General features: G+C 35.7%; 1 protein-coding gene across 1 annotated transcript in view; it reads right to left on the bottom strand.

Moving 5' to 3' along the window:
* The window catches only part of BMT2 (base methyltransferase of 25S rRNA 2 homolog), a 98397-nt gene that overhangs the window by 42448 nt on the left and 30262 nt on the right, over positions 1-25687 (bottom strand). Inside the window, 1 exon segment of the mRNA XM_032871151.1 lies at positions 17706-17876. Coding sequence (XP_032727042.1) covers positions 17706-17876 — 171 coding nt within the window.

The raw sequence follows: 25687 nt of genomic DNA, 5'->3' as shown, positions 1-25687 counted from the left end.
TGATAAGGAATTAGTTATATTAACCAAATGCAAGTAATTTAAGAAAAAAAGGTCAAAACATAGGTAGCATCACTCTCCAATACCCCATATAAAATTAGTGAATGTTTTCTGAGGTTGAATCCAAGAAATCAAGTTATCCCACTTAACTATGCAGGATAGCATGAACTAATGGAAAATCCATTCTCTGAGTATAATTAGTAATTTTAAGAAACTAAAGAAAAAAAATGATGGACCAGAAAGACCTATCTTCAAATGAAGGGAAATAAGAGCAGAGCTTTAAGGTAAAGTATTTCTTCTGGAGAAGTACTAAATAGATTTTTTATTAAGAAAGTGATCCTCCTAAGGATACGGAGGTGATGACTTTAGTTGTAGCACTAAAAACATGATTTATTCTTCAACCCACCCAACTCTATATGTATGTGTGTACACACACACACACACACACACACACACACACACACACCCCTTCTCTTCCTTGGCTTTAGGCAAGTGCTACTCTCTTTACCATTCCCTAATTTTGTTAATGCTGTTTTACCTGCATTACAAATAAATTCAGTTAAATTCTTATTTCAGGGATTCAAGATAATAAAAAACTTTACAGATTTAAAAATACAACATAATATGTGTGTTATAGTCACTTGGGTAGAACTGATCTGAATTTCCCTAAGGACATTATCCTATCTTTATCTTTCTACCCACTTTCACACTTTAGAGTATCATTATAAACTTCCAATGAGTGATCCTCTTAATCTGTATCCTACTGATGATTATCCCTGTGCACTCTTACATTCACTGTAGCTTCCTTTTCGTTCCTGTTATATGTGAGCATTCCCTTAAGTTCCTTAACTAATGTTTATCCCTCTCCTCTTTTTACTCTATTGTCTTTTTCCAGACTGATTCTGGTGATATGCTGTATATCCAAATAGTATCATGTCATTCCATCAGTCAAAAAAAATCTCCAAATGCAGATGAGACTTCTATATCTATTTTCTGATTTTTTAAATTCCTTTCTTACCTTCAGACTCATATTTTCAATAATATGCAAGATAATAATCAACATATGCTTGTTGAATTCATTAATGAGTACTTATTGGGGACCTAGTATGTGTTGACACTATGCTAGGAGCTGAGTTACCCACAAAGCAACGTGGATGTTATCTTCACAGAAAGACAAACCATGAACAAAATCAGGGAAATACAATGTGTTAGAGCAGGGGTTTTCAAACTTTAGTCTCAGAATCCCTTTGTACTCTTAAAAATCACTGCAAACCCCGAAGAACTGTTGTTTATATGGGTTATATTTATTGACATTAACTGTATTGGGAATTATAGCTAAGGGGTTCCCAGCTGGCTCAGTCTGTTGAGCTCCCAACTCTTGATTTCAGCTAAGGTCATGATCTCATGGGTTGTGAGACTGAGCTCTATAAGGGGCTCCAAGTTCAGTGGGGAGTCTGCTTGAAAATTCTCTCCCTCTCCCTACTCGCAAGCATATGTGTATGCTCTTTCTCTCAAATAAATAAATCCTTAACAAAAAAGAATTTATAGTTGAGAATTTTTAAATTTACTCATAAAAATAGCAACAATAAAATCATATATATGATAAAAACCTTATTTTCCAAAATTAAAAAAATGTGATGAGAAAAGTCACTTTCCCTTTTCCTGCCCTTTTTTGCAAATTTCTGAAGTTTGGCTAAATAGAAATAGTTGGATAATCATCACGACGTCATAGCTTTACTTTAGTATGCAGCAGAAGCACTTTTTGTTTACTTCACATCATACAGCATGTTAAAAAGACAACTGCTTACGAGTTCAGTTTAATAAAATTTGTATCTTTCACGGCTTCATCCCAATGACATTCTTAAGTGAAACAGCTTTTTCTGAAAATTTTGAGTGCATGGTAAAGAATACAATGACTATTAACATACTTTGGTGCCACTGCTTGAAGTTGTGCTAAGATGCTCCAATTTTATCCACCAATGCTTTTGAACTATCAGTACAAAGACCACACAGTAAAAATGATCAATATCTTAACAAGGAAATATTTTAAATTCATGGCTAGTCCCAAAGGGCCTCAGAGACTCCTAGACCACACTTTGAGATCTGCTGTGTTACAGGAATATGTGGCCTTGTTAATGATACCAAGTAATTCTAGGAGTAAAGGAAGTTCTTCCTAAGAAAGGTGAATGTTTAAGATAGTGTGTAAGGATAAACTGCAAATTTTCAGGTGGCAGGTTGTGTGAGAATGTTCTAGACAGAAGGAATAATACCAGGCAGGAACTGGAACTCTACATGAATAAAAGAAAGATCAATATTATTGAGTTGTATAGTTAAAAAGAAAAAGTACTGAGAAATGAGGGAGACAAAAGTCAATCATGGAGGATTTTTTTTTGTTAGATTTTTTTGCTAGAAGTTTGGATTTTGTTTCAAGGGAAATCACTGAAAATTTTAAGTGAGAGAGTTGATATTATCAGGTTTGTGTTGCAGAAAAAGTTCTCAAATTGTACTGTGGAGAATGGATTGTAGAAAAACTAGAAGTAGGAGACTACTGCAAGAGCCCTTGTAAGACATGAGAGTGGAGATAGGAGATAGACTGAAGCATATTGAGAACTTAGAACTGAGAGTAAGACTTGGTGACTATCTAGATATGGGAAGTTAGATAGGGGGAAGAGTTAATAAGTCTTAAAGTTTCTGGCGTGGGCATACAGATAACATTTAATGAAAGAGGGAAAACTGGAAGAGGATCAGATTTGGGCGGTTCACAGAGCAGGAAAGGGGAGTAAATTAGCTCAGTTGTGGTATCTCACAGGCACAAACAGATGTCTAATAAGCAACTATGTGAAATTCAAGTAAGAGATCTGAACTGGAGTTACAGATTTGGAATCACTGGCATACATGTGTTAACCAAAGCTATGGGAGTAAATTAATCTGTCATGAGAGGATAAGCTAAGAGAGAAGAGTAGAGAGCCCCAGGACCAGCATTTAAGAGACAGGCAGAGAAAGGGAATGAATTGCTATTAGGAAGGCACAAGTAAATGGAGTGATAAAAGGACACATTCTTACAGCACATGAATTAAGATGAAGATATTTTTTTAAAGACAACATTGCAGTGATAAGGAGAAGTATATGGAAGAAGTTGTTAATAATCACCAAATTACCATTAAGACTCATAAGATAGTACACAATGATAGCACATGCCTCTGACACTCCCACAAAATGAGTAACATTCATTGATACTTGTTTCAGGAAGGGTATTAGGTAATACATTTAGAAAACTGTAATTTGCTAGTTAAAGAAAAAATGAAAACTCCATTTCCTAAATTATCTTTCTATAATCTCCCATATAAGTCTCATTAGCTTTATATATTTTTTAGATCAAATTAGATTCAATTCCAGTTATAAAATAATAAACAGCCAGGTTTATAAACAATGCTAAATATTTAATAGTTGAGAACACAGTGCATAGAACTACATTAAGAATCTTATAAACTTATAATCTTATAAAATCTTACAAAGTTATTAATAGAAATAATTTTTTGAATGCTGTATGTTTTGTTTTGTTTTTTGAAGATTTTATTTATTTATTTGAGAGAGTGAGCAGGAGAACACAAGCAGGGGGAGCAGCAGGGGGAGAGGAAGAAGCAGGCTCCCAGCTGAGCAGGGAGCCCCATGCAAGTTCTATCCCAAGACCCTGGGATCATGACCTAAGCCAAAGGCAGATGCTTAACTAGAGCCATCCAAGTGCCCAGTGAATGCTGTATGGAAGGACATTTACTTAAAGATCTCTCCAGAAAGAATTTCTTTTGGTAGAAAACATATTGTAGTCATCATTTTCTTTTATATACAGTAAGATTACAGCATTCTAAATCATGGTATTGTGATGATTCACCAATTGAGCTGTTATCCAAATTATGTTTTGAATGTATATAATCCTCACTACTTTCATTCTCAGTACTTTGGGTGATTTACCTGAAAACTCAGAGTTCTGGGGTTTTTACACATTGTTCTTCCCATATTTTTTTTTAGTAGCTATAAGCCCATACAGTAATATTTTACTTTTATAAGGAAAAGGAGACAGGAATGTTAGATATTTCCCTGAGGTTATTCTCTGAGACAGTGCTAAAATTAGGAAAGGAACTATCTTACTAACTTTTCAGAAAGGAGCAACTAATAAGCATGGATTATTTGCAGTCAGCTTATTCATAATTTTCAATATATATATTTTAAACCAAGAAAATTTATGGAGGAAAACTTTATAACATGAAATTGATAATATACATGGTTTCTGTAGAAACAGCTTTAAAACATTATAATATACATGGCTTTAAAGGGGACCTAATATATTGATACTATTACTAAAACTCCAAATCTGGTATGTGTAATTGTAATTTACTCTATTAACATTTCAGTAAAATAAATGAAGAATTTTAGTTTCGGGTTCAAATTTGCATTTATATATATACTTTGGTTAATATGTAATACATTTCAAAATAAAGACAAAACACTATTGAAAGCCACAACTGAAACACTTAAAATTTTTAATTTACTGAATTATGTTCAAAAGACATTTAACTTCTTCCTTTACCACTGTAACAACTTTTACTTACTAGAATAACCTTCAATATTAAAAAGCCCAATAAAATAAAATAAATGAATGCTAAAATTGAATAGAAACTAAATTAAATCTTAAGGAAAAAAGAATATTAAAATGGTATTCAAGATCACTGTTTTTACAAACTGAACTCCCCAGACTGGCAGTAATAGGTCTAATTAGGTCTTCTTTAGTATTATATTCCTTCCATCACACACCGTACATGGCCAATTTATCTTACATTCTAAGGCAGAATGGAGATAAGGCCTATGGTAAGATTCTTGGTTCAGCAGGGACCATCTAATTAATAGTCTTTATTATTTTTGGAAAGTATAATGACAGCATGAGTGCCAAGTTTCAATGCCATGTCAAATACTAACACTTCATAGAATGAATTTTATCTTCCTGATTTAATATGATTTCCCTTTCCTTCTTTTTAGTTTTATCTGTTAGAAGTACCTATTAACCCAGGATGCCATTTTATACCATCACATTAATAAAGAGCAAAATAAATAAATAAATAAAAATACTCAGTGCTCATGAGTTTGGGCAAAGTGGGCACTTATGCTGCTAGAAGTAATGTATCTTTTTTTCTGGAAATTAATTCAGTAATATGTACGAGTACTCTGAGTCACTCAAACTCTTTAACCTAGAAATCTACTGCTGGAAATCCATCCCAAGAATACAAAAATATAAGCAAAAAGAGATACTTAATTATGAGATGAAAGAACTGTGAGAAAGAAAAGAACCTAAATGTCCAAACTTTAAAAGAATAATGTATACAAAGCAAGATCCTTTCCCCCATATTATCCTTCGAAAAGAGGGCATATTTGAGTCCTTACAAAGTCTACATTATTGAGGCCTCTCAATTTCTTTACTTTGACCAATAAAAGAGCTACCTGAGAAAAACTATCATTAGCCCAAAATGACTTCACACAATGTAGCTTGGCTGGTCAATTATTGAAAGGCCACTTGATGAACTTGACAAAAAGGGAGTTTTAGTACAGATTTTGTACAGAATTAGTAATTATATGAAAAGTATAATTTTACAGTTTTAATTGGAAGATGTTTTCTTATAAAGATCATATTAAAAAGAAACATGATGAGACAATTAGATGAATTCTCCAGTCTCTTTCTCACCTTAGATATGTTTCTATCACAAGCAACTAAAGCATAACTTAAACCCCCAATACGGTCATTAGCTAATCATGTTTATACAGTCAGTCAGGAACACTTCAATGTTACTTCAGAATAGGTAATGGGAAGACCGCTTTGGCATCCTAAACTACATTATACTGGTCCCATAGCACCAATTAGGAAGTGTTCTTTCTGATTCCATCTTCTGGAACAGACTGCAGAATAGGTATCAGTTTTTCCCTAAAATGTTTGGTATATTTCATCAGTGAAACCAACTGGGCCTTGTGCTTTGTGTTTTGGAAGGCTATTAATTATTGACTCAATTTCCTTAATATGTATAGATGGATTCTGATTTTCTGTTTCCCCCTGTATGAGTTTTGTCTTTCAGGGAATTGGTCCATTTCATCTAAGTTATCAAATCTGTGGGCATAATATTCCTACAGTATCCTTTTACTGTCCATGAGATCAGTAGTGATGGCAGCTCTTTCATTTCTGATATTAGTAATTTGTGTTTCTCTTTCTTGTTTTTCTTGGTTAGAGCAGATGAGGTTTATCAATTTTATTAATGTCCTAAGAAACCAGCTTTCAGTTTCACTTATTTTCTCTACTCTTTTCCTGTTTTCAATTTCATTGACTTCTGCAGTAACTTTCATTATTTCTTTTCCTCTGCTTACTCTGGACTTATTTTGCTCTTGTTTTCCTACCTTCCTAAGGTAGGAGCTTATAGTACTGATTTTAATCTTTCTTCTTTTTTAATAGATGCACTCAATACTACAAATTTCCCTCCAAGCACTGTTTTCATTACACCCCATAAATTGGTAAGATATATTTTCATTTTCATTTAGTGCAAAATATTTTGAAATTTCTTAAGATGACTGCTTTGACCTGTGTGCTAATTAGAAGTGGTTGCTGAGCAATGTTTTGGGATTTTCTAGGTCTCTTTCTGCTACTGATTTCTAGTTTTATTCTACTATGTTCTGACAAAAATACTTTGATCTACCTTTTAAAATTTGTTAAGTGTTTTATGGCCCAGAATATGGTCATTTGAATGTTTTCAAAAAACACAAGTATTTTTAAAAGGTAGCAAAAGCAGGTTGGGACACAGATATCTTAATGGTAGGAAGAATGGGTAGTTACAATCTGAGCTAAAATTTCTAATCATATTCTATCTAGATTCAATAATTATCACATCTCAATTTTGAGATATAGATGACTTAAAAAGTGATTTTAACAGTAACAAACATCTGGTATTAAATTTGCTTTTCATGAAATATAAGTACAAAAATTTATGTATTTTTGCCATCTGAGTCCTTATTACCTGCACCCAGAAATCAGAATGACTTGAATACACATTTTAAGATAAGACTGGGAAAAAGAAAACCCTTGCTATCTAAACTTGTTATCCGAAGTCAGAAGCCAAGTAGATTTGGATGATAAGGAATATGTATTTTCCCATATAATAACTTTAACTCAACATGTGACTCTTGATTATTTCATCTACCTAAGAGAGGAGAGAAGACTGCAATTCTCTTTGGGCAAATTGAATATTATTGTGTACTCAGAACCACTTTACTTAGACACATATACTGGCAGGTTTTTGTGATGAAATATGATGCAGAAGGAGAGAAGCAAGATGGCAGAGGAGTAGGAGAATGAAACGACATCAGATCCCAGGAGTTCAGCTAGATAGGTATCAAACCATTCTGAACATGTACAAACACAAGAGGAGATAGAAGAGAAGTGAAGCAGCAATTCTAGGAACAGAAAATCAACCACTTTCTGAAAGGTAGGACGTGTGAAGTTAATATGAAGTGATGGGAAGATAGGCCACGGCAGGAGGGGCTGGCTCCCTGGCAAGCAGTGGGGCAGTGGAACACAAAATGAGAAATTTTATAAGTCTGTTCCACTGAGGGGTATCGCTCCAGAGGCTAAGCAGGGGTGGAGTCCTCACAGGGACAGTGTGGTCTCAGGTCCCGTGGGGTCACAGAAAGATTGGGTATGTCTGAGTGTGGCAGAGCTGCCAGGTATCTGAGCAGGGAAGGCAACTACGGAGACAGAGCCAAAGAGTGAGCTTTCAGGTCGGGGTTACCTTAAACCATGATCCAAGGCATAGTCCGGCCACTGCTCCTCGAGCAGGGACCCCACAAGTGGCAGATCTGGGGAAACTCACCTTCCTGCTCCCAGAGGAGGAGTGCAGCAGGAATCTGCTGGGTTTGGAGACTCCAAATGGGGCCGTGCGCCAGATACAGAAACACTTGGTCACAGGCCAGGTGAGCTCAGAGTGTGGCCAGAGACCAGAGAGACAGGAGTGATTGCTTATTTCTGAGGTGCACTGAGGAGTGGAGTGCTGAGCTCTAGACTCCTTGGGGCTGCATATTGGGAGGCCGCCATTTTCATTCCCATCCTTCAAAGCTCCAAGGAAAGCATTCAGGGAACAAAGCTCGGAGAGTGAACCTGAGCAGATTACTTAGCCCAGTCCATGGCAAAAGCAGTGCAACTCCGCCTCTGGCAAAGACATTTGAGAATCACTGCAACAGGCCCCTCCCCCAGTAGATCAGCAAGAACATCCAGCCAAGACCAAGATCACTGATCAAGGAGAATGGAGGAACTCCAGAGTTACAGGAAAGCGATGCATAGAATTCATGGCTTTTCCATGATCCTTTAGTCTCACAAAGTTAAATATATTTAATTTTATTTTGTTTTCTCATTCAGTTTTTTTAACTTTTCCTCTTTCCTCTTTTAGTGTTTTTAAAATAATTTATCTAAAAAATACCTTTCTAAAAAAAAATCTTTTTAAACTTTCATTGTTATAGTCATATTTTACCACTTTGTTGTATTTAACCTTATTTTTTGTATACATATAGGTTTTTTTTTCCCTAAAAAATTCTGGGATACAATTTCTTCTAATACATCAAAATATACCATAATATAGCACATGGCTTTGTTCTAGTCTCCAGCCTGAGCATATGCCCTCCTTTTTTTTTCTCTTTCCAACCAAATTATCAATTCCTTTCTTAGAATTTTTTAAAAATTTTCATCTTTACAGTCATATTTCATCCCTTCATTGTGTTTACCCATATATATATATATATATATATATATATAAATTTTTCTCTCCTTAAAATTTTGCCAGGCAATTTCGTCTAAGATACCAAAATACACCCAAAATCAAGTGGGTAGCTTTGTTCTATTCACCAATCTTTTATGTATATATATATTGTTTCCCCCCCCAATTTTTATTTCCTCCCACCCCCTTTCTTCTCCCCTTGGGTATGGATCTCTTCTGATTTGGTTAGCGTACATTTTTCTGGGGTCTTTGCCACCCTTTTAGTATTTTATACTCTGATTCATATATTCTTATCTGGATAAAATGACAAGGCGGAAAAACTCACCACAAAAAAAAAGAAGAGGCAGTACTGATGGCAAGGGACCTAATCAATATGGACACTGAGAATATGTCAGAACTAGAGTTCAGAATGATGATTCTCAAGGTGCTAGCTGGGCTCGAAAAAAGCATGGAGAAATAAAAGAAGTAAAATTTAACCAAGCTGAAATCAAAAAAGCTATTAATGAGTTGGAATAAAAAATAGAGGCTCTTACTGCTAGGATAAAGAAGGCAGAAGAGAGAATTAGTGATATAGAAGACCAAATGATGGAGAATAAAGAAGCTGAGCAAAAGACAGACAAACAACTACTGGACCACGAGGGGAAAATTCGAGAGATAAGTGATACCATTAGATGAAACAGTATCAAAATAATTGGGATTCCAGAAGAAGAAGAAAGAGAGAAGGGGACAGAAGGTATACCAGAGCAAATTATAGTGGAGAATTTCCCTAATATGGCAAAGGGAACAAGTGTAAAAGTCTTAGTGACAAAGAGAAAATCCTGAAAGCACCTCAGGACAAGAAGTCCCTAACATATAATGGTAGAAATATTAGATTGGCAGCAGACCTATCCACAGAGGCCTGGAAGTCCAGAAGGAACTGGCATGATATATTCAGAGCACTAAATGAGAAATATATGCAGCCAAGAATACTATATCCAGCTAGGCTATCATTGAAAAGAGAAGGAGAGATAAAAAGCTTCCAGGAAAAACAAAAATTAAAAATTAAAGGAATTAGCAAACATCAACCAGGCCTACAGGAAATATCAAAAGGGGTCCTCTAAGCAAAGAGCGAGCCTAAAAGTAGTAGACCAGAAAGGAACAGAGACAATATACAGTAGCAGTCACCTTACAGGCAATACAATGGCACTAAACTCATCTCTCTCAATAGGTACTCTGAATGTAAATGGGCTAAATGCCCCAAGCAAAAGACACAGGGTATCAGAATGGATAAAAAACCAAAACCCATCGATATGCTGTCTACAAGAAACTCATTTTAGACCCAAAGAAACCTCCAGATTTAAAGTGACAGGGTGGAAAACAATTTACCATGCTAATGGACATAAAAGAAAGCTGGGGTGGCAATCCTTATATCAGACCAATCAAGGACACTATCTCATACTCAAAAGGTCTGTTCAACAGGAAGATCTAACAATTTTAAATATCTATGCCCCCTACATGGAAGCAGCCACCCATTTAACCAATTAATAACAAAATCAAAGGAACACACCGACAATAATACTATAATATTGGGGGAATTTAACAACCCCCTCACTGAAACGGACAGATCATCCAAGCAAAGGATCAACAAAGAAATAAAGGCCTTAAATGACACATTGGACCACATGGACACCACAGATATATTCAGAACATTCCATCCCAAAGCAACAGAATACACACTCTTCTCTAGTACACAGAGAACATTCTCCAGAAGAGATCACATCCTGGGTCACAAATCAGGTCTCAACCGGTACCAAAAGATTGGGATCATTCCCTGCATATTTTCAAACCACAATGCTCTGAAGCTAGAACTCAGCCACAAGAGGAAAGTTGGAAAGAACTCAAATACCTGGAGGCTAAAAAGGATCGTACTAAAGAATGAATGGGTCAACCAGGAAATTAAAGAATAATTGAAAAAATTCATGGAAACAAATGATAATGAGAACAGAACTGTTCAAAATCTGTGGGACACAGCAAAGGCAGTCCTGAGAAGAAAGTATACAGTGATATAAGCCTTTCTTAAGAAACAAGAAAGGAGGAAATGAAAGAATTTTAAAAATTCATGGAAACAAATGAAAATGAAAACACAACTGTCCAAAATCTTTGGGACACAGCAAAGGCAGTCCTGAGAGTAAAGTATATAGCGATACAAGCCTTTCTCAAGAAACAAGAAAGGACTCAAGGACACAACCTAACCCTACACCTAAAGAAGCTGGAGAAAGAACAGCAAAGAAAGCCTAAACCCAGCAGCAGAAAAGAAATCATAAAGATCAGAGCACAAATCAAGGAAATAGAAACCAAAAAAACAGTAGAACAAATCAATGAAACTAGGAGTTGATTCCTTGAAAGAATTAATGAGATTGATAAACCCCTGGCCAGACTTATCAAAAAGAAAAAGACAAAGGGGCCAAATTAATAAAATCATGAATGAAGGAGGAGAGATTACAACCAACACCAAAGAAATACAAACAATTATAAGAACATATGATGAGCAACTATACGCCAGCAAATTTGACAATCTGGAAGAAATGGATGCATTCCTAGAGACATATAAACTACCAAAACTGAACCAGGAAGAAATAGAAAACCTGAACAGACCCATAACCAGTAAGGAGATTGAAGCAGTCATCAAAAATCTCCCAACAAACAAGAGCCCAGGGCCAGACGGCTTCCCGGGGGAATTGTCCCAAACATTTAAAGAAGAATTAATACCTATTCTCCTGACACTGTTCCAAAAAATAGAAATGGAAGGAAAACTTCCAAACTCATTTTATGAGGCCAGCATCACCTTGATCCCAAAACCAGACAAAGACCCCGCCAAAAAGGAGAATTACAGACCAATATCCTTGATAAACAGAAATGCAAAAATTCTCACCAAAATATCAGCCAATAGGATCCAACAGTACATTAAAAGGACTATTCACCACGACCAAGAGGGATTTATTCCTGGGCTGCAAGGTTGGTTCAACGTCCGCAAATCAATCAACGTGATACAATACAAAATAAAAGAACAAGAACCACATGATCCTCTAAATAGATGCTGAAAAAGCATTTGACAAAGTACAGCATCCTTTCTTGATCAAAACTCTTCAAAGTGTAGGGATAGAGGGTACATACCTCTACACCATCAAAGCCATCTATGAGAAACCCACAGCGAATACCATTCTCAATGGGGAAAAACTGAGAGCTTTTCCCCTATGGTCAGGAACATGGCAGGGATATCCACTATCACCACTGCTATTCAATGTACTACTAGAAGTCCTATCCTCAGCAATCAGACAACAAAAAGAAATTAAAGGAATCCAAATCGGCAAAGAAGTAGTCAAACTATCACTCTTTGCAGATGATATGATACTTTATGTGGAAAACCCGAAAGACTCCACTTCACAACTGCTAGAACTCATACAGGAATTCAGTAAAGTGGCAGGATATAAAATCAATGCACAGGGGCACCTGGGTGGCTCAGTGGGTTAAAGCCTCTGCCTTCAGCTCAGGTCATGATCCCAAGGTCCTGGGATCAAGCCCCACATGGGGCTCTCTGTTCAGCAGGGAGCCTCCTTTCCTTCCTCTCTCTGCCTGCCTCTCTGCCTACTTGTGATCTCTGTCTATCAAATAAATAAATAAAAATCTTAAAAAAAATCAATGCACAGAAATCAGTTGCATTTCTATACACCAACAACAAGACAGAAAAAAGAGAAATTAAGGAGTCAATCCCATTTACAATGGCAGCCCAAACCATAAGATACCTAGGAATAAACCTAACCAAAGAGGCAAAGAATCTGTACTCAGAAAACTATATAAAGTACTCAAGAAAGAAATTGAGGAAGACAGAAAGAAATGGAAAAATGTTCCATGCTCATGGATTGGAAGAACAAATATTGTGAAAATGTCTATGCTACCTAAAGCCATCTACACATTTAATGCAATCTCTATCAAAATACCATCAATTTTTTCAAAGAAATGGAACAAATAATCCTAAAATTTATATGGAACCAGAAAAGACCCCAAATAGCCAGAGGAATGTTGAAAAGGAAAGCCAAAGTCCGTGGCATCACAATTCCAGACTTCAAGCTCTATTACAAAGCTGTCATCATCAACACAGTATGGTACTGGCACAGAAACAGACACATAGATCATGGAACAGAAGAGAGAGCCCAGAAATAGACCCTCAACTCTACGGTCAACTAATCTTTGACAAAGCAGGGAAGAATGTCCAACGGAAAAAAGACAGTCTCTTCCACAAATGGTGTTGGGAAAACTGGACAGCCATGTGCAGAAAAAGGAAACTGGACCATTTCCATACACCACACACAAAAATAGACTCAAAATGGATGAAGGGCCTCCATGTGAGAAAGGAATCCATCAAAATCCTTGAGGAGAACACAGGCAGCAACCGCTTCAACCTCAGCCGCAGCAACTTCTTCCTAGAAACATCACCAAAGGCAAGGGAAGTGAGGGCAAAAATGCACTATTGGGACTTCATCGAGATCAAAAGCTTTTACACAGCAAAGGAAACAGTCAACAAAACCAAAAGACAACTGATAGAATGGAAGAAGATATTCGCAAATGACATTATCAGATAAAGGGCTAGTATCCAAAATCTATAAAGAACTTACCAAGCTCAACACCCAAAGAACAAATAACCCAATCAAGAAATGCGCAGAGGACATGAACAGACATTTCTGCAAAGAAGATATTCAGATGGCCAACAGTCACATGAAAAAGTGCTCCACATCACTCGGCATCAGGGAAATACAAATCAAAACCACAGTGAGATACCACCTCACACCAGTCAGAACGGCTAAAATTAACAAGTCAGGTAACGACAGATGTTAGCAAGGAAGTGGAGAAAGGAGAACCTTCCTACACTGTTGGTGGGAATGCAAGCTGGTGCAGCCACTCTGCAAAACAGCATGGAGGTTCCTCAAAAAGTTGAAAATAGAGCTACTTTACAACTCAGGAATTGCACTACTGGGTATTTACCCTAAAGATACAAATGTACTGATCCGAAGGGGCACGTGCACTCAAATATTTATAGCAGCATTGTCCACAATAGCCAAACTATGGAAAGAACCTAGATGTCCATCAACAGATGAATGGAAAAAGAAGATGTGGTATATATATACATGGAATACTATGCAGCATTCAAAAGAAATGAAATCTTGTCATTTGCAACAACGTGGATGGAACTAGAGGGTATTGTGCTGAACAAAATAAGCCAATCAGAGAATGATAATTATCGTATGATCTCTCTGATATGAGGAATTTGAGAGGCAGAGTGAGGGGTTTGGGCAGTAGGGAAGGAAAAAATGAAACAAGATGGGATTGGGAGGGAGACAAATCATAAGAGACTCTTACAAAACAGACTGAGGGTTGCTGGGGGGGGGGTGGAGAGGGTGGTTGGGTTATGGACACTCTGGAGGGTATGTGATATGGTGAGTTTTGTGAAGTGTGTAAACCTGACGATTCACAGACCTGTACCCCTGTGACAAATAATACATTATATGTTAATAAAAATAATTTAAAAATATATAATGCAGAATGAGTGTTTTAATAGCATGGAAGAGCAGTTAACAAAATTCTTTATACTACATGGTCTTTATTGTGTAAAAAACAATGCCCATTAAAAAGACTGGAAGAAATTTGCATAAACTTAACTGAGACTGAGCAGTAATTTTTCTACATCCACAGTCTTCTTTACATGCAAATTTTTTACACTGTCATCTTACTTCATCTGTAGTAAGAAAAATATTCAATAGTGGTTTTAGTACATATTATAAGTACACTAATAGAACTATTTATAAAAAGTTTTAATATTGGTATCAAAGAGTATCATTTGTTTTGGGAAGTTTGAATTAAGTTCTGGGAAGCAAGATATTTCAAATATAGCCTAATATAATACAACAACAGTTTATCAGAAAGAGGACATATTGTTCTTTCAATTGCCAGAAAGTAAGACCAAGCATGTATAACTAGGGGAATTTAAACAGTTCTATATGACTAGAATAAAGGTTGCAAAAACGGCAAGAAAAGCAGGAGGAATAATGTTTACATACACGTGTTGGGTTCAGATGGTATATGAAGGAGTCCAGAGTTTTTAGAATGAAGAAAATCTAAACCTAGCCAGGTTAAATAACTTGTTTCAATGTTTAATTTCAATACTAAGTAACTCTTGACCCACAACAACCATATTGGATACTTTCTTTCAAATACTTAAACCTAACTAATTTTTCTCCATTAAACTAAACTGGAGGGGCAGCTGGGTGGCACGGTCAATTAAGCAGAAGACTCTTGGTTTCTGCTCAGGTGATGATCTCAGGGTTTCAAGATCAAGCCCCATCTCGGGCTCTGCACTCAACATGGGGTCTGCTTCAGATTCTCTTTCTTGATTCTGGCAGGGTAGAAGTGCAAATCCACTCCTTAAGAAACTCCTTGAGTTTTATACTCAAACAAAGGCAAACAATTTGAGAATTGTTTATTCATTGAAACAAGCTGATCCTAAGTTAAGAAGAGTAAGGATCTATTTGCCTAAAGCCACTCTTATCACCCCCACCCCTTGGTTAGTTGGTATAGAAATTCTTCAAGGACAGGGATGGTTATGAAAGTCAACAGCTTCACTGTTGGAAGGGGCTAACTTGATTTGAAGCAAAGGGTCAAAAACCCACACAGAACATTATCAGTAAAAGTAGAAAACAAAGTCAGCAGCTATGCCAGCCTGAGGTTGCAGCTTTAGTTGGGCTGAGCTACGTGCAGACTGGAGAATTAGTAAAAAATTTAACCAGCAAAGTCCTGAAAATGAGAAAGGCATACAGGTGCTTCATAAGATCTCCACATAGCCTTGAATGATCTGGAGACTAAGTGAACATGCACAGGAGCTCCAAGAGGGTCTGGTGAAAAGTATATGGCTAGGGAGACTGGAAAACTGCCTAAGTTTTTAAAGCACTCCCTAATCAACACACACCCACTCATAGAGGGTAGAAGCCTATCTGGCTTGAGATATTCGAGTAGAACCTGTGCTATCAATGACCACTAAGCTATGCAGAGGAAACAAGCCTAAAAAATAAAAATGACAATACCATACAAGCTGCAAAGGCGGCAGATCCCACAGATTAAGCCCTAGCAAATTACTAAAAAACCACCACCACACCACCCTACTTTGGGGAAAAACCCCAAATGAGAGTTTCTACAATGTATTATCAAAAATACATTGGGTAACTTTTAACAAAATAATTATGAGACATACAAACAAAAACAGGAAAGTGTGGTCCATACCCAAGAAAAACAGTAGTAAATAAAAAACGACTCTGAGTAAGTAAGCTCAAATGTTGAATTTAACAAAGACTTCAAATTAACTATTATAAAAATGTTCCAAGAATTGAAAGAAAACATGTTTAGAGAAGTAAAGGAAAATATGATGACAGTGATACAACAAGGTAATCTCAACAGTAAAATACTATAAAAAAGAACCATATAGAAATTCAAGGGTTGATATTTTCTAGATGTACCTATCTTTGATAGCAGTGTAACTATATTTTTATATTGTCATTTTAAAAATATTCAAGAATGTTCATAATACTCTGAGTTACAGGATGTTCAGTAACATCCTGCTTTGTAAGCTCTGTAGTAACCTTTGAAAAAAGGGAAAAAAAGATGCCTTAATCCTTTCCTACTGAACTAATCAAATGTATTCAATTAGTTTTCAAATGAAACTGCTTACAACTGATTAGAGAGTATTGTCAACATTGTATAAAATCAAAGTAGCCAGAGGTAACACTATGTTCGATATCTATAAAATTAAATTGTTAAGAAGCTAATACATTTTATTTTCATGGTTAGCTTTCAGTGTCTATCAAGAATGTCTCTAGAATTATTCAAGTGTAGCATTTTCAAGAGATTAATAAAAGTATTACTTGATACTACAAATCAATTCTGGTACTAAGGTATATAAATAATTTTAATACTACTATTCATTAGATTATAATACTTATGTGCTTATATATATAAATATAGAACAAAATACTATTCACCCATAAAAAAGAATGAAATCCTGCCATTTTTAGTAACATGGATGGATCTTTAGGCCATTATGCTAAGTGAATTAAGTCAGAGAAAGACAATCTAAGACAAATACTCATACAAGGAATCTAAGAGAAACTAAACTCATAGAAACAGAGATGTGACCATGGTTACCAGAGGGGGTGATAAGGGCTGGAGTAGAGAAACTGGGTGAAAGATACAAACTTCCAGTTATATGTAAGTTAAAGGGATGAATGGTATACCATGACGACTATAGTTAACACTACACTGTATATTTCAAAGTTGCTAAAAGAATGGATCTTAAAAGTTATCACAAGAAAAAAAATTATAACTGTGAGGTGATGGATAGTAATCAAACTGGAAAATATCCAATTACTTACTAAATAAGTAAAATTTGAGCCTATGCATACATATATTACTAGTAGGCAGATTTTCCTATTAACAATAAAACAAGGGCAATTGGCTCTATTAATAATCTTCCATTATTCCTTGTGATTTTTTAATTAGTGGATACCAACTTTAAATTAAACACAGTTTAAAATGGATTTTGTTATTTTGATTCTTTGCATTCCTGTAAGAGTAATTACATTTAAGAAACTATTCTTTCTCATTTTTCCTGAATACAATCTATTAAAGAACCACTAGTTTTCCAGATATCCCTTAAAATTTATGCTCGTTTTCTACCTAGTAATATTACAAATATGTATTTTTCAGCCTAATCTATTACCAGGGGAGCAAGCAAACAGCCCACTACTTATGGTAAATCATTATGCTATTTTACATTATTTATACAGCTATCCAGGATGACGTTAATAACTGGAATAGAAAAAGTATACTTACTCAGTTATAAATTCAGGGTTTGTAAAGCTGAGGTTGGTTAAATGACCTTCAAGTTTAGAAGACTCGTGTGTATTTAAGGCTGGAGTGGTCTTAGTGGCGAGTACAGCTCTTTTTTCATCTTTTTCAAGTGCTTTTCTCTTCCCACCATTTTGGAAATATTCTCTGCATACACTACAAGGCAAAATAAAATTATATTTTAAAACACTAAATATAAATATAAAACAAAGTGGGAAAACATTAGCCTTTATTAATCAAAATGAGAAATTTCAATTACAAATTCTTACTTTGAAAATGTCACATAGAGGGGCACCTGGGTGGCTCAGTGGGTTAAAGCCTCTGTTTTGGCTTAGGTCATGATCCCAGGGTCCTGGGATGGAGCCCCACATCAGCCCCACATGGGGCTCTCTGCTGGGCAGAGAGCCTGCTTCTCTCCCTCTCTGCCTGCCTCTCTGCCTGCTTCTCTGCCTACTTATGATCTCTCTGTCAAATACATGAATTAAAAAAAAAAAAAAAAAATTTCACATAGAGGTTAAGTTTGAGCACCTGTAGCACTTTTAACTACCATACAACAAAGCATAATCATAGATTATATTTAATAAATAAAGAGTATGTTGGAGCACCTGGGTAGCACAGTTGGTTCGCATCTGATTTGGTTTCAGCTCAGGTGGTGACCTCAGGGTCGTGAGATTGGCCCTGTGCCAGGCTCCGTGCTCAGCAGAGTCTGCTTTGGATTCTCTCCCTCTGTCTCTCCCACTTGTGTGCTCTCTCTCTCATTAAAAAAAAAAAAAAAAAAAGTATGTTTTCAAGGGTACTGATGTGCCTGTATGTTTTGCTGAACTGTATTCTTAACTAAAACATAAGTTCCTCCAGAAAAGCTTAGATTACTCTGCTATTCAGTGAGAGCATACAAAAAGAATAGTCATTACAGTTAATTCTGAGCCAGCTTTGCTGGTGATAGACAGATATCCTAATAGTTGTTTCTTAGATCCCTGCTGGTTTATGAAAACAAAGTCAGGATGTCAACATATTAAGAATCATTAATCTTATTTGCTGTGAGAGAAGGGAACAAAAATCTAGTTCAGGTAAAAATGGTACTGTCATTACAGGTACACATTCAGAGAACAAAAGTTTAAATGTAAGAGTGGTTTCTGTAACACCTGGAAATTATTCTTAACCATTAACAAGAGATCATTCCTGCTTGTCCCAATTCTTTCACTATTAAAATGAAGTGTTTTTGAAGGTCTATCATTTTAAGCTCATACAGTTTAGAACACATCAGGTTGCTATCCAGAATCAGAAACTGATGACTGACATAACCTTATAAACAATTTTCTTCATACCTAATACAATTTTAGAGTGAATATAGTAGGGTACCATGCCTGGATATGTAATAGGACAACAAACATGAATCACAGAATCAAATCAAATATTTATTAGCTATTAAAGAAAGAAATTTTTTTTTAAAAAAGATTTTATTTATTTATTTGACAGACAGAGATCACAAGTAGGCAAAGAGGCAGGCAGAGAGAGGGAGGAAGGGAAGCAGGCACCCTGCTGAGTAGAGAGCCCGATGTGGGGCTTGATCCCAGGACCCTGGGATCATGACCTGAGCCAAAGGCAGCGGCTTTAACCCACTGAGCCACCCAGGCGCCCCTAAAGAAAGGAATCTTAAGGTAAAACAGACTAATCTAGCTCTGGCCCTTGAGTTTACACTGTGACAGGAAATACACATGTGAAAACATATAATTATAAATATAAATATAATTATAAACATATAATATATATAAACATATAATTATCAAAGCTACTTAAAATGTAGGAGAATGGAATCTTAAAAAATTTTCTTTTTAGATCTTTAAAACACATTATTAGTACATAGAGATCATATTTGAACAAAGCTAGACTATTTTTCTCCACAGACACTGCTTGGTGAATTTCTGGAAATATATGGCAAGAGAAGAATTGAAGCATTAACTTAAAACTGGTTTCTGCAAGCAGAGCTATGGTCTAATGCCCATCTCTCCTCACACTTAAAGGATGCTATTCGTTCAACTTTAGTTTTCTTAGTAACTACTATGAAGACTTAGAAAAAAAAAAAAGACTTCTTTAATTTTTCCTATGTAGACTTAGTTTTGATTCTTATATACAGGAATTAAAACCTATTCATCATAAATCAAATACTTATTAAATATTAAGAACAGAGAGCTCCCATGTGCCAGGCACATCTGTGATGTGAAAACAAATTGAAGAAGTCACTGCTGTCCCCAGGTAGTTCAGACTAATGTTGACAATTATACAACAATAAAGAAAACAAAATTGATAAAGATAAAATACAATTGATAAACAACCCAATCAGTAATATACGCTGACTTTAAAAATATGAGTAGGAATAAATCAGGCAAGGAAGAATGTTAATTTAGGGGTAAGTGCTTTCCTGGCTGAGAGCTTAGCATGAGTAAAAGCACAGATAATAAAAAGCATCATGGATCCTGCAGAGACGGACACCCATTCAAGGTACGTGAAATGTAAAGTGCCGAGTAGAAAATGGATGGATGGACTCACAAGTACAAATGCCCGGAGGCCAACACCAATATAGCAGGGAAAGGTAACTAGTTGATACTGGAGTAATAAGTAAGCCTCAGATCCGGCAAGATTCAAAGGCTAATTTAAAGATGTAGACTTTAGACATCTAATTTAATGACAGAAAGCAGTTTACAGATTTCCTGGGGTGGGGCTAAAACTGGAAAAGTGCTGAATGGAGCTTTTTAATGTGATGGAAATACTGAACGTAGTGGTGGTTACAGAAGTGTAAAAATTGTCTGAATTGTATGCTAAATGGGTGCCATTTTATTGTATATAATTAAACCTCAGTAAAATTGATAAAAAAATTGATAAATATATAATATTGTATATAATTAAACCTCAGTAAAATTGATAAAAAATGTAGTCTTTATAACCCTAGAATGAATACTAAAAACAATGCCTCTCCAATATGTAACATTTCACTAAGGCATGAAACAAAGAGTAAAGAGCTTGCTTACCTTTCTATTGGGTAGCACCATATACAACTACTGATATTCAAGAATTCTTGCATTATAAAAATAGCAATTTTACATGGTTTAACATCATAGTTATCTAGAAACTTCGTAGCAAAATACTTACAGAGCTAGAATTCCAGATTCTCATAAAATATCAGCCATCTAAATTCCAATCTCCCTATACACTTTCCAAAGAACATATAGATATTTCAGTGTAGCACATACACATAAAAGCACATACAGTTCATGCCTATGGCATAACTAGGAACCAGAACAGCACTTCATTTTAGATATAACTGGAAAATAAAAACCAGAGGCCAACTGAACTGGCTTTGGAGTCCCCCAAAGTACAGTCAGATGAGGACTCTATAAAAGAGGGTAAGATATCATGGGGTCTTAAAAGTGGCAAAAAACCAGATTAAAACCAGTAAGATATACCATCCAAGAGAGGGGTCCAAGAGAGGGGAAATTTTAAGAAAAGATTTGGGACATTGTGAACTAGAGAGCATTAGCGACTGGAAGGTCAAGAGGACATTTTACACAGACATACACAAAAAGTATATGTCACCAAAAAGAAGAGCCTTGAAAAGATTGCTTCTGGGGAAGAAAAGAGGCACCTTGAATAAAGGAGGTATCCCTGGAGACTTGGTGATAAAGGAAAAAAATGAAGCAATTAAGGAAGATGAGATGTTATAATCTACACATAGTAAGAAAATCATACGTCAGACCAAAAGAGGACAATATTTATTAAGGGAACCATACTTTTGTATTTGTAGCAAACAAGCAAGGTTCTTTGGATTTAAAGAACAGAGTAATCCACACAAACTCCTATCTACCCACCTACAGACACTCTAACATAATAGACAAATACATGAAAGAAATGCCCAATGAACCCAGAAACCAGAAAAGGTTCTATTAGAGGGAAAGAGAAAAATAAAACTTTTCAGTGAATGAAAATTCTCAAAAACACAGAGCCAAAAACAGCCATAAAAGAGAAAAATACTAACATTTCAATATTAATTACACATAATTTAGTAAGCAACTGCAGATATGAAAGAACCTTTCAAATCTGAAATAAAACTGAGAGCAAAAAGGAATAAATAATGGAGAGATATTCCATAAATATGAATAGAAAGATACAACAGTCACAACAGCAGTCCTTCCCAAATTGATCTACAAATTCAATACAATCCCAATCAAAATCACAGCAAATTATTTTGTGGATACCAACAAACCAATTTTAAAGTATATATGGAGAGGTAAAAGACCCAGAATAGCCAATACAATATTGAAGGAGAAAAACAAAGCTGGAGGACTGACCACTATCTGACTTCCTATAACTTACTATAAAGTTACAGTGATCAGAACGGTGTGGTGTTGGTGAAAGAATGGACAACTAGATCCATGGAACAAAAGAGCAAAGCAATACAATGGGGGTAAAGACAGTCTTTTCACCAAATGATGCTGGGATGACAACTAAATACTAAAAAATGAACCTAAACATAGACATTATACCCTTCACAACAATTTACTCAAAGTGGATCACAGTAAAACACAAACCTATAAACTCTTAAAAGGTTTTATAAATTTCCTAGGAGAAAATCTGGGTGACCCTGGGCTTGGCAATGACTTTTGTGATATAACACCAAAGTCAAGATCCATGAAAGAAAGAATTGATAATTAGACTTCATTAGAATTAAAAACTGCTCTGCAGAAGAGAATGAGAGAATGTGAAAAGAATGAGAACACAAGCCACAGACTGGGAGAAAATCCCTGCAAAGGCATAGCTGATGAAGGACTCCTATCTGAAATATACGAAGAACTCTTAAAACTTAATAATAAGAAAACAACCTAGTTTAAAAATAAGCAAAAAAAAAAAAAAAACAAAAAAAAAAACAAAAAAAAACCTGAATAGATAACTTACCACAGAAGACATACAGATAGGAAATAAGCATATGAAAAGATGCTCCAGGTCATATGTCATTAGGCAAATGCAAATTAAAATTGCAATATACTACTACACACAAATAACATAGACAAAATCCTGAACATCAAAACCACCAACTGCTGATAAAGATGTGGGGCAACAAGAACTCTTATTCATTACTAGTGGGAATACAAAGTGAAAAACTAAACATATTTTTACCATACAATACAGCAATCACACTCCTTGATATTTGCCCCCCCAAAATGAAAACTCACTTCCACACAAAAACCTGCAGATGGATGTTTACAGCAATTTTATTCATAACTGCCAAAACTTGGAAGCAATCAAGATGTCCTTTAGTAGGTGAATAAAGGAAGAACTTGTGGTATAGCAAAACAATGGATTATTACTTGGTGCTAAAAAGAAATGAGCTATTGAGCCATAAAAAGATAATGAAGAACCTTAAATGCACATTATTAAGTGAAAGATGTCAATATGAAAAGGCTATATATCGTGATTCCAACTTTTTGACATTCCAAAAGGCAGAGAACTATGGAAAGAGTTAAAAACAACTGTGGTTGTCAGGAGTATGGGGAAAGAAGGGATATGCAGATAAAGCAGAAAGGATTTTTAGGGCAGTGAAAATATTCTGTGTGATACTATACTGGTGAATACTTATCATTATACATTTGTCAAAACCCACAGAATATACAACACCAAAAGCAAACCCTAATGTAAACAAACTATGGACTCCGGATGATAATGATATGTCAATGTGGTTCATCAATTACAATAAATGTACCACTCTAGTGTACCACTATGTTGATAGTGGAGGATTCTGTGCATATGTGTGGGCTGGGTGTACATGGGAATTGTGCATTCTGCTCAATACTGCTGTGACCCTAAAATTGCACTAAAAAATAAAGTTTACTTGAAAGGGAAAAAACCCTCAGTTCAGAACAGATCTCACATGCCTCCTGATGTAATACACTGAGGACACAATATCACCTATGTGACATTCCTGCTAATATGCTTAAATCTAATCACAAAGAAACAACCATACAAATCCAAACTGAGAGTCTATAAAATTTGTAAAATTTTATAAAAGAAAAAGAAATAAAGAGATTCCACTTATGAAGGAAATCATATGGTGTTGTTTTTCTCTGACTTATTTTGCTTAACAAGAGAACAAACTAAGAGTTGCTGGAGGGAAGGTGGGTAGAGGGATGGGCTAATTGGGTGATGGGTGGGGTGCCTGGGTGGGCTCAGCTGGCTAAGGTGGTAGGCTCCCTGCTCAATGGGGAGTCTGCTTTTCTCTTGCTGCCCCTTACCCCACTCATGCTTGCTCTCTCTCTAATAAATAAAATCTTAAAAAAAAAAAAAAAAAAGGGCACCTAGGTGATTCACTCCATTAAGTGGTTGACTCTTGATTTCTGCTCAGTCCTGGGATCAAGCCCAATGCACCTGGAAGTTGGCTTCAGGATTCTCGCTCTGCTCCTCCCCTAGCTCACATTCTCTCTCTCTCCCTCCCACTCTCTCTCAAATAAATAAATCTTTATTGGGTGCTTGGGTGGCTCAGTTGGTTAAGTGTCTGCCTTTGGATCAGGTCATGATCTTGGGGGTCCTGGGATTGAGCCCTGCGTCAGGCTCTCTGCTCAGTGAGGAGTAGGCTTCTCCCTCTCCCTCTGTGTACTCATTCTCACTCTTGCTCTTTCTCAAGTAAATAAATAAAATCTTTAAAAATTTTTTAAATAAATAAATCTCTAAAAAATGACTATAATCTTAAATAAATAAATAAATAAATAAAATGGGTGATGGGTATTAAGGAGGGCATCTGTTGTGAGGAGCATAGGGCGTTATTTTTAAGTGATGAATCACTAAATTCTACTCGTGCAACTAATATTATACTATATGTTAACTAACTAGAATTTAAATAAAAACTTGAAACAAAAAAAAAAAAAAGAGAGAGAGAGAGAAAGAAAGAGGAAGAGAGAAAGCTAGAGAATTTGCCTTAACTAAGTACAATGACACAATTTAAAGTATTAGGAATGAAAGTCTTCTGATTTCTACAACTGACTCCCAAACAGTTCAGCAGAGAATGAAGGGGAAAAGAGGAGAGGGTAGGGAGAAAATGGAAAGAAGATAGAAAATAAGACTAAAGCAGAGAAACATTGTTTTCAAAAGCTGAAGGAAAGAAGGTGTGAGTCAAGGATTTTTATCTAGCTAAGCTGTGCACTTTGTAACAAAACTATAGAAGGACAGCTTTTGGCATGTAAGAACTCAGGGAACATCATAGTTGCAAGCTGTTCTTAAAGGATTTACTGGAAGATGAATTTCATCCATGAGATGGTTGAGAAATGTTAATGAAGAGACTGGTAATGAATAAAAAAGGGAAACTTTATAATGCTGAAGGCCACAATTTCCAAAGAAAATGCAATAGTTATGAATATTTATGTGCCATTTATCATAGCAGCCATCTTCACAAAGCAGAAACTCCATGAGATGCATGGAGAAATAAACACAACTAACAATAGGGAACTTTAAGACACAATTCAATCAACTGAATGAATATCAGGCAAGAGCAGAAAAGCCTGGAGGAGCAGAATAAAGTTTATCTTATTAACATAACAAACTTTGCTCTCTAATAGAAAGTATAGCTTCTTTTCGAGCGCACACTGAATATTCATAAAAATTACCATACATATGTATTATGTCATGAAGAAAACCACAGTAAGAGTCACAGAAAAAAAACAAAACAGATGAAATCATCCAATCATAATGCAATAAAAGTAGAACAACATAAAACAAAAAGTCCTTCACCTATAAATGTAAAGCCATTAATATAATTCACTGCATTCATAAATTTACAGAACCTCATATTCATTTCCACAGATGCTGAAAGGACATTCAGCAAATTCAACACCTATTCCTAATAAAAACACTCAGTAAAATAGGAATTGGTGAATACTTCCTAACCGTAAAATTATACATACGTATCAGTCAAAAAGCCAGTAATG

Source organism: Lontra canadensis, unplaced genomic scaffold (genome assembly GCF_010015895.1).
Source record: "Lontra canadensis isolate GAN:19392208 unplaced genomic scaffold, GSC_riverotter_1.0 scaffold2, whole genome shotgun sequence".
In the NCBI taxonomy this organism is placed as follows: Eukaryota; Metazoa; Chordata; class Mammalia; order Carnivora; family Mustelidae; genus Lontra; species Lontra canadensis.
Note: the sequence above shows the minus strand (reverse complement) of the source record. Positions and strands in the feature narration are given on the sequence as shown.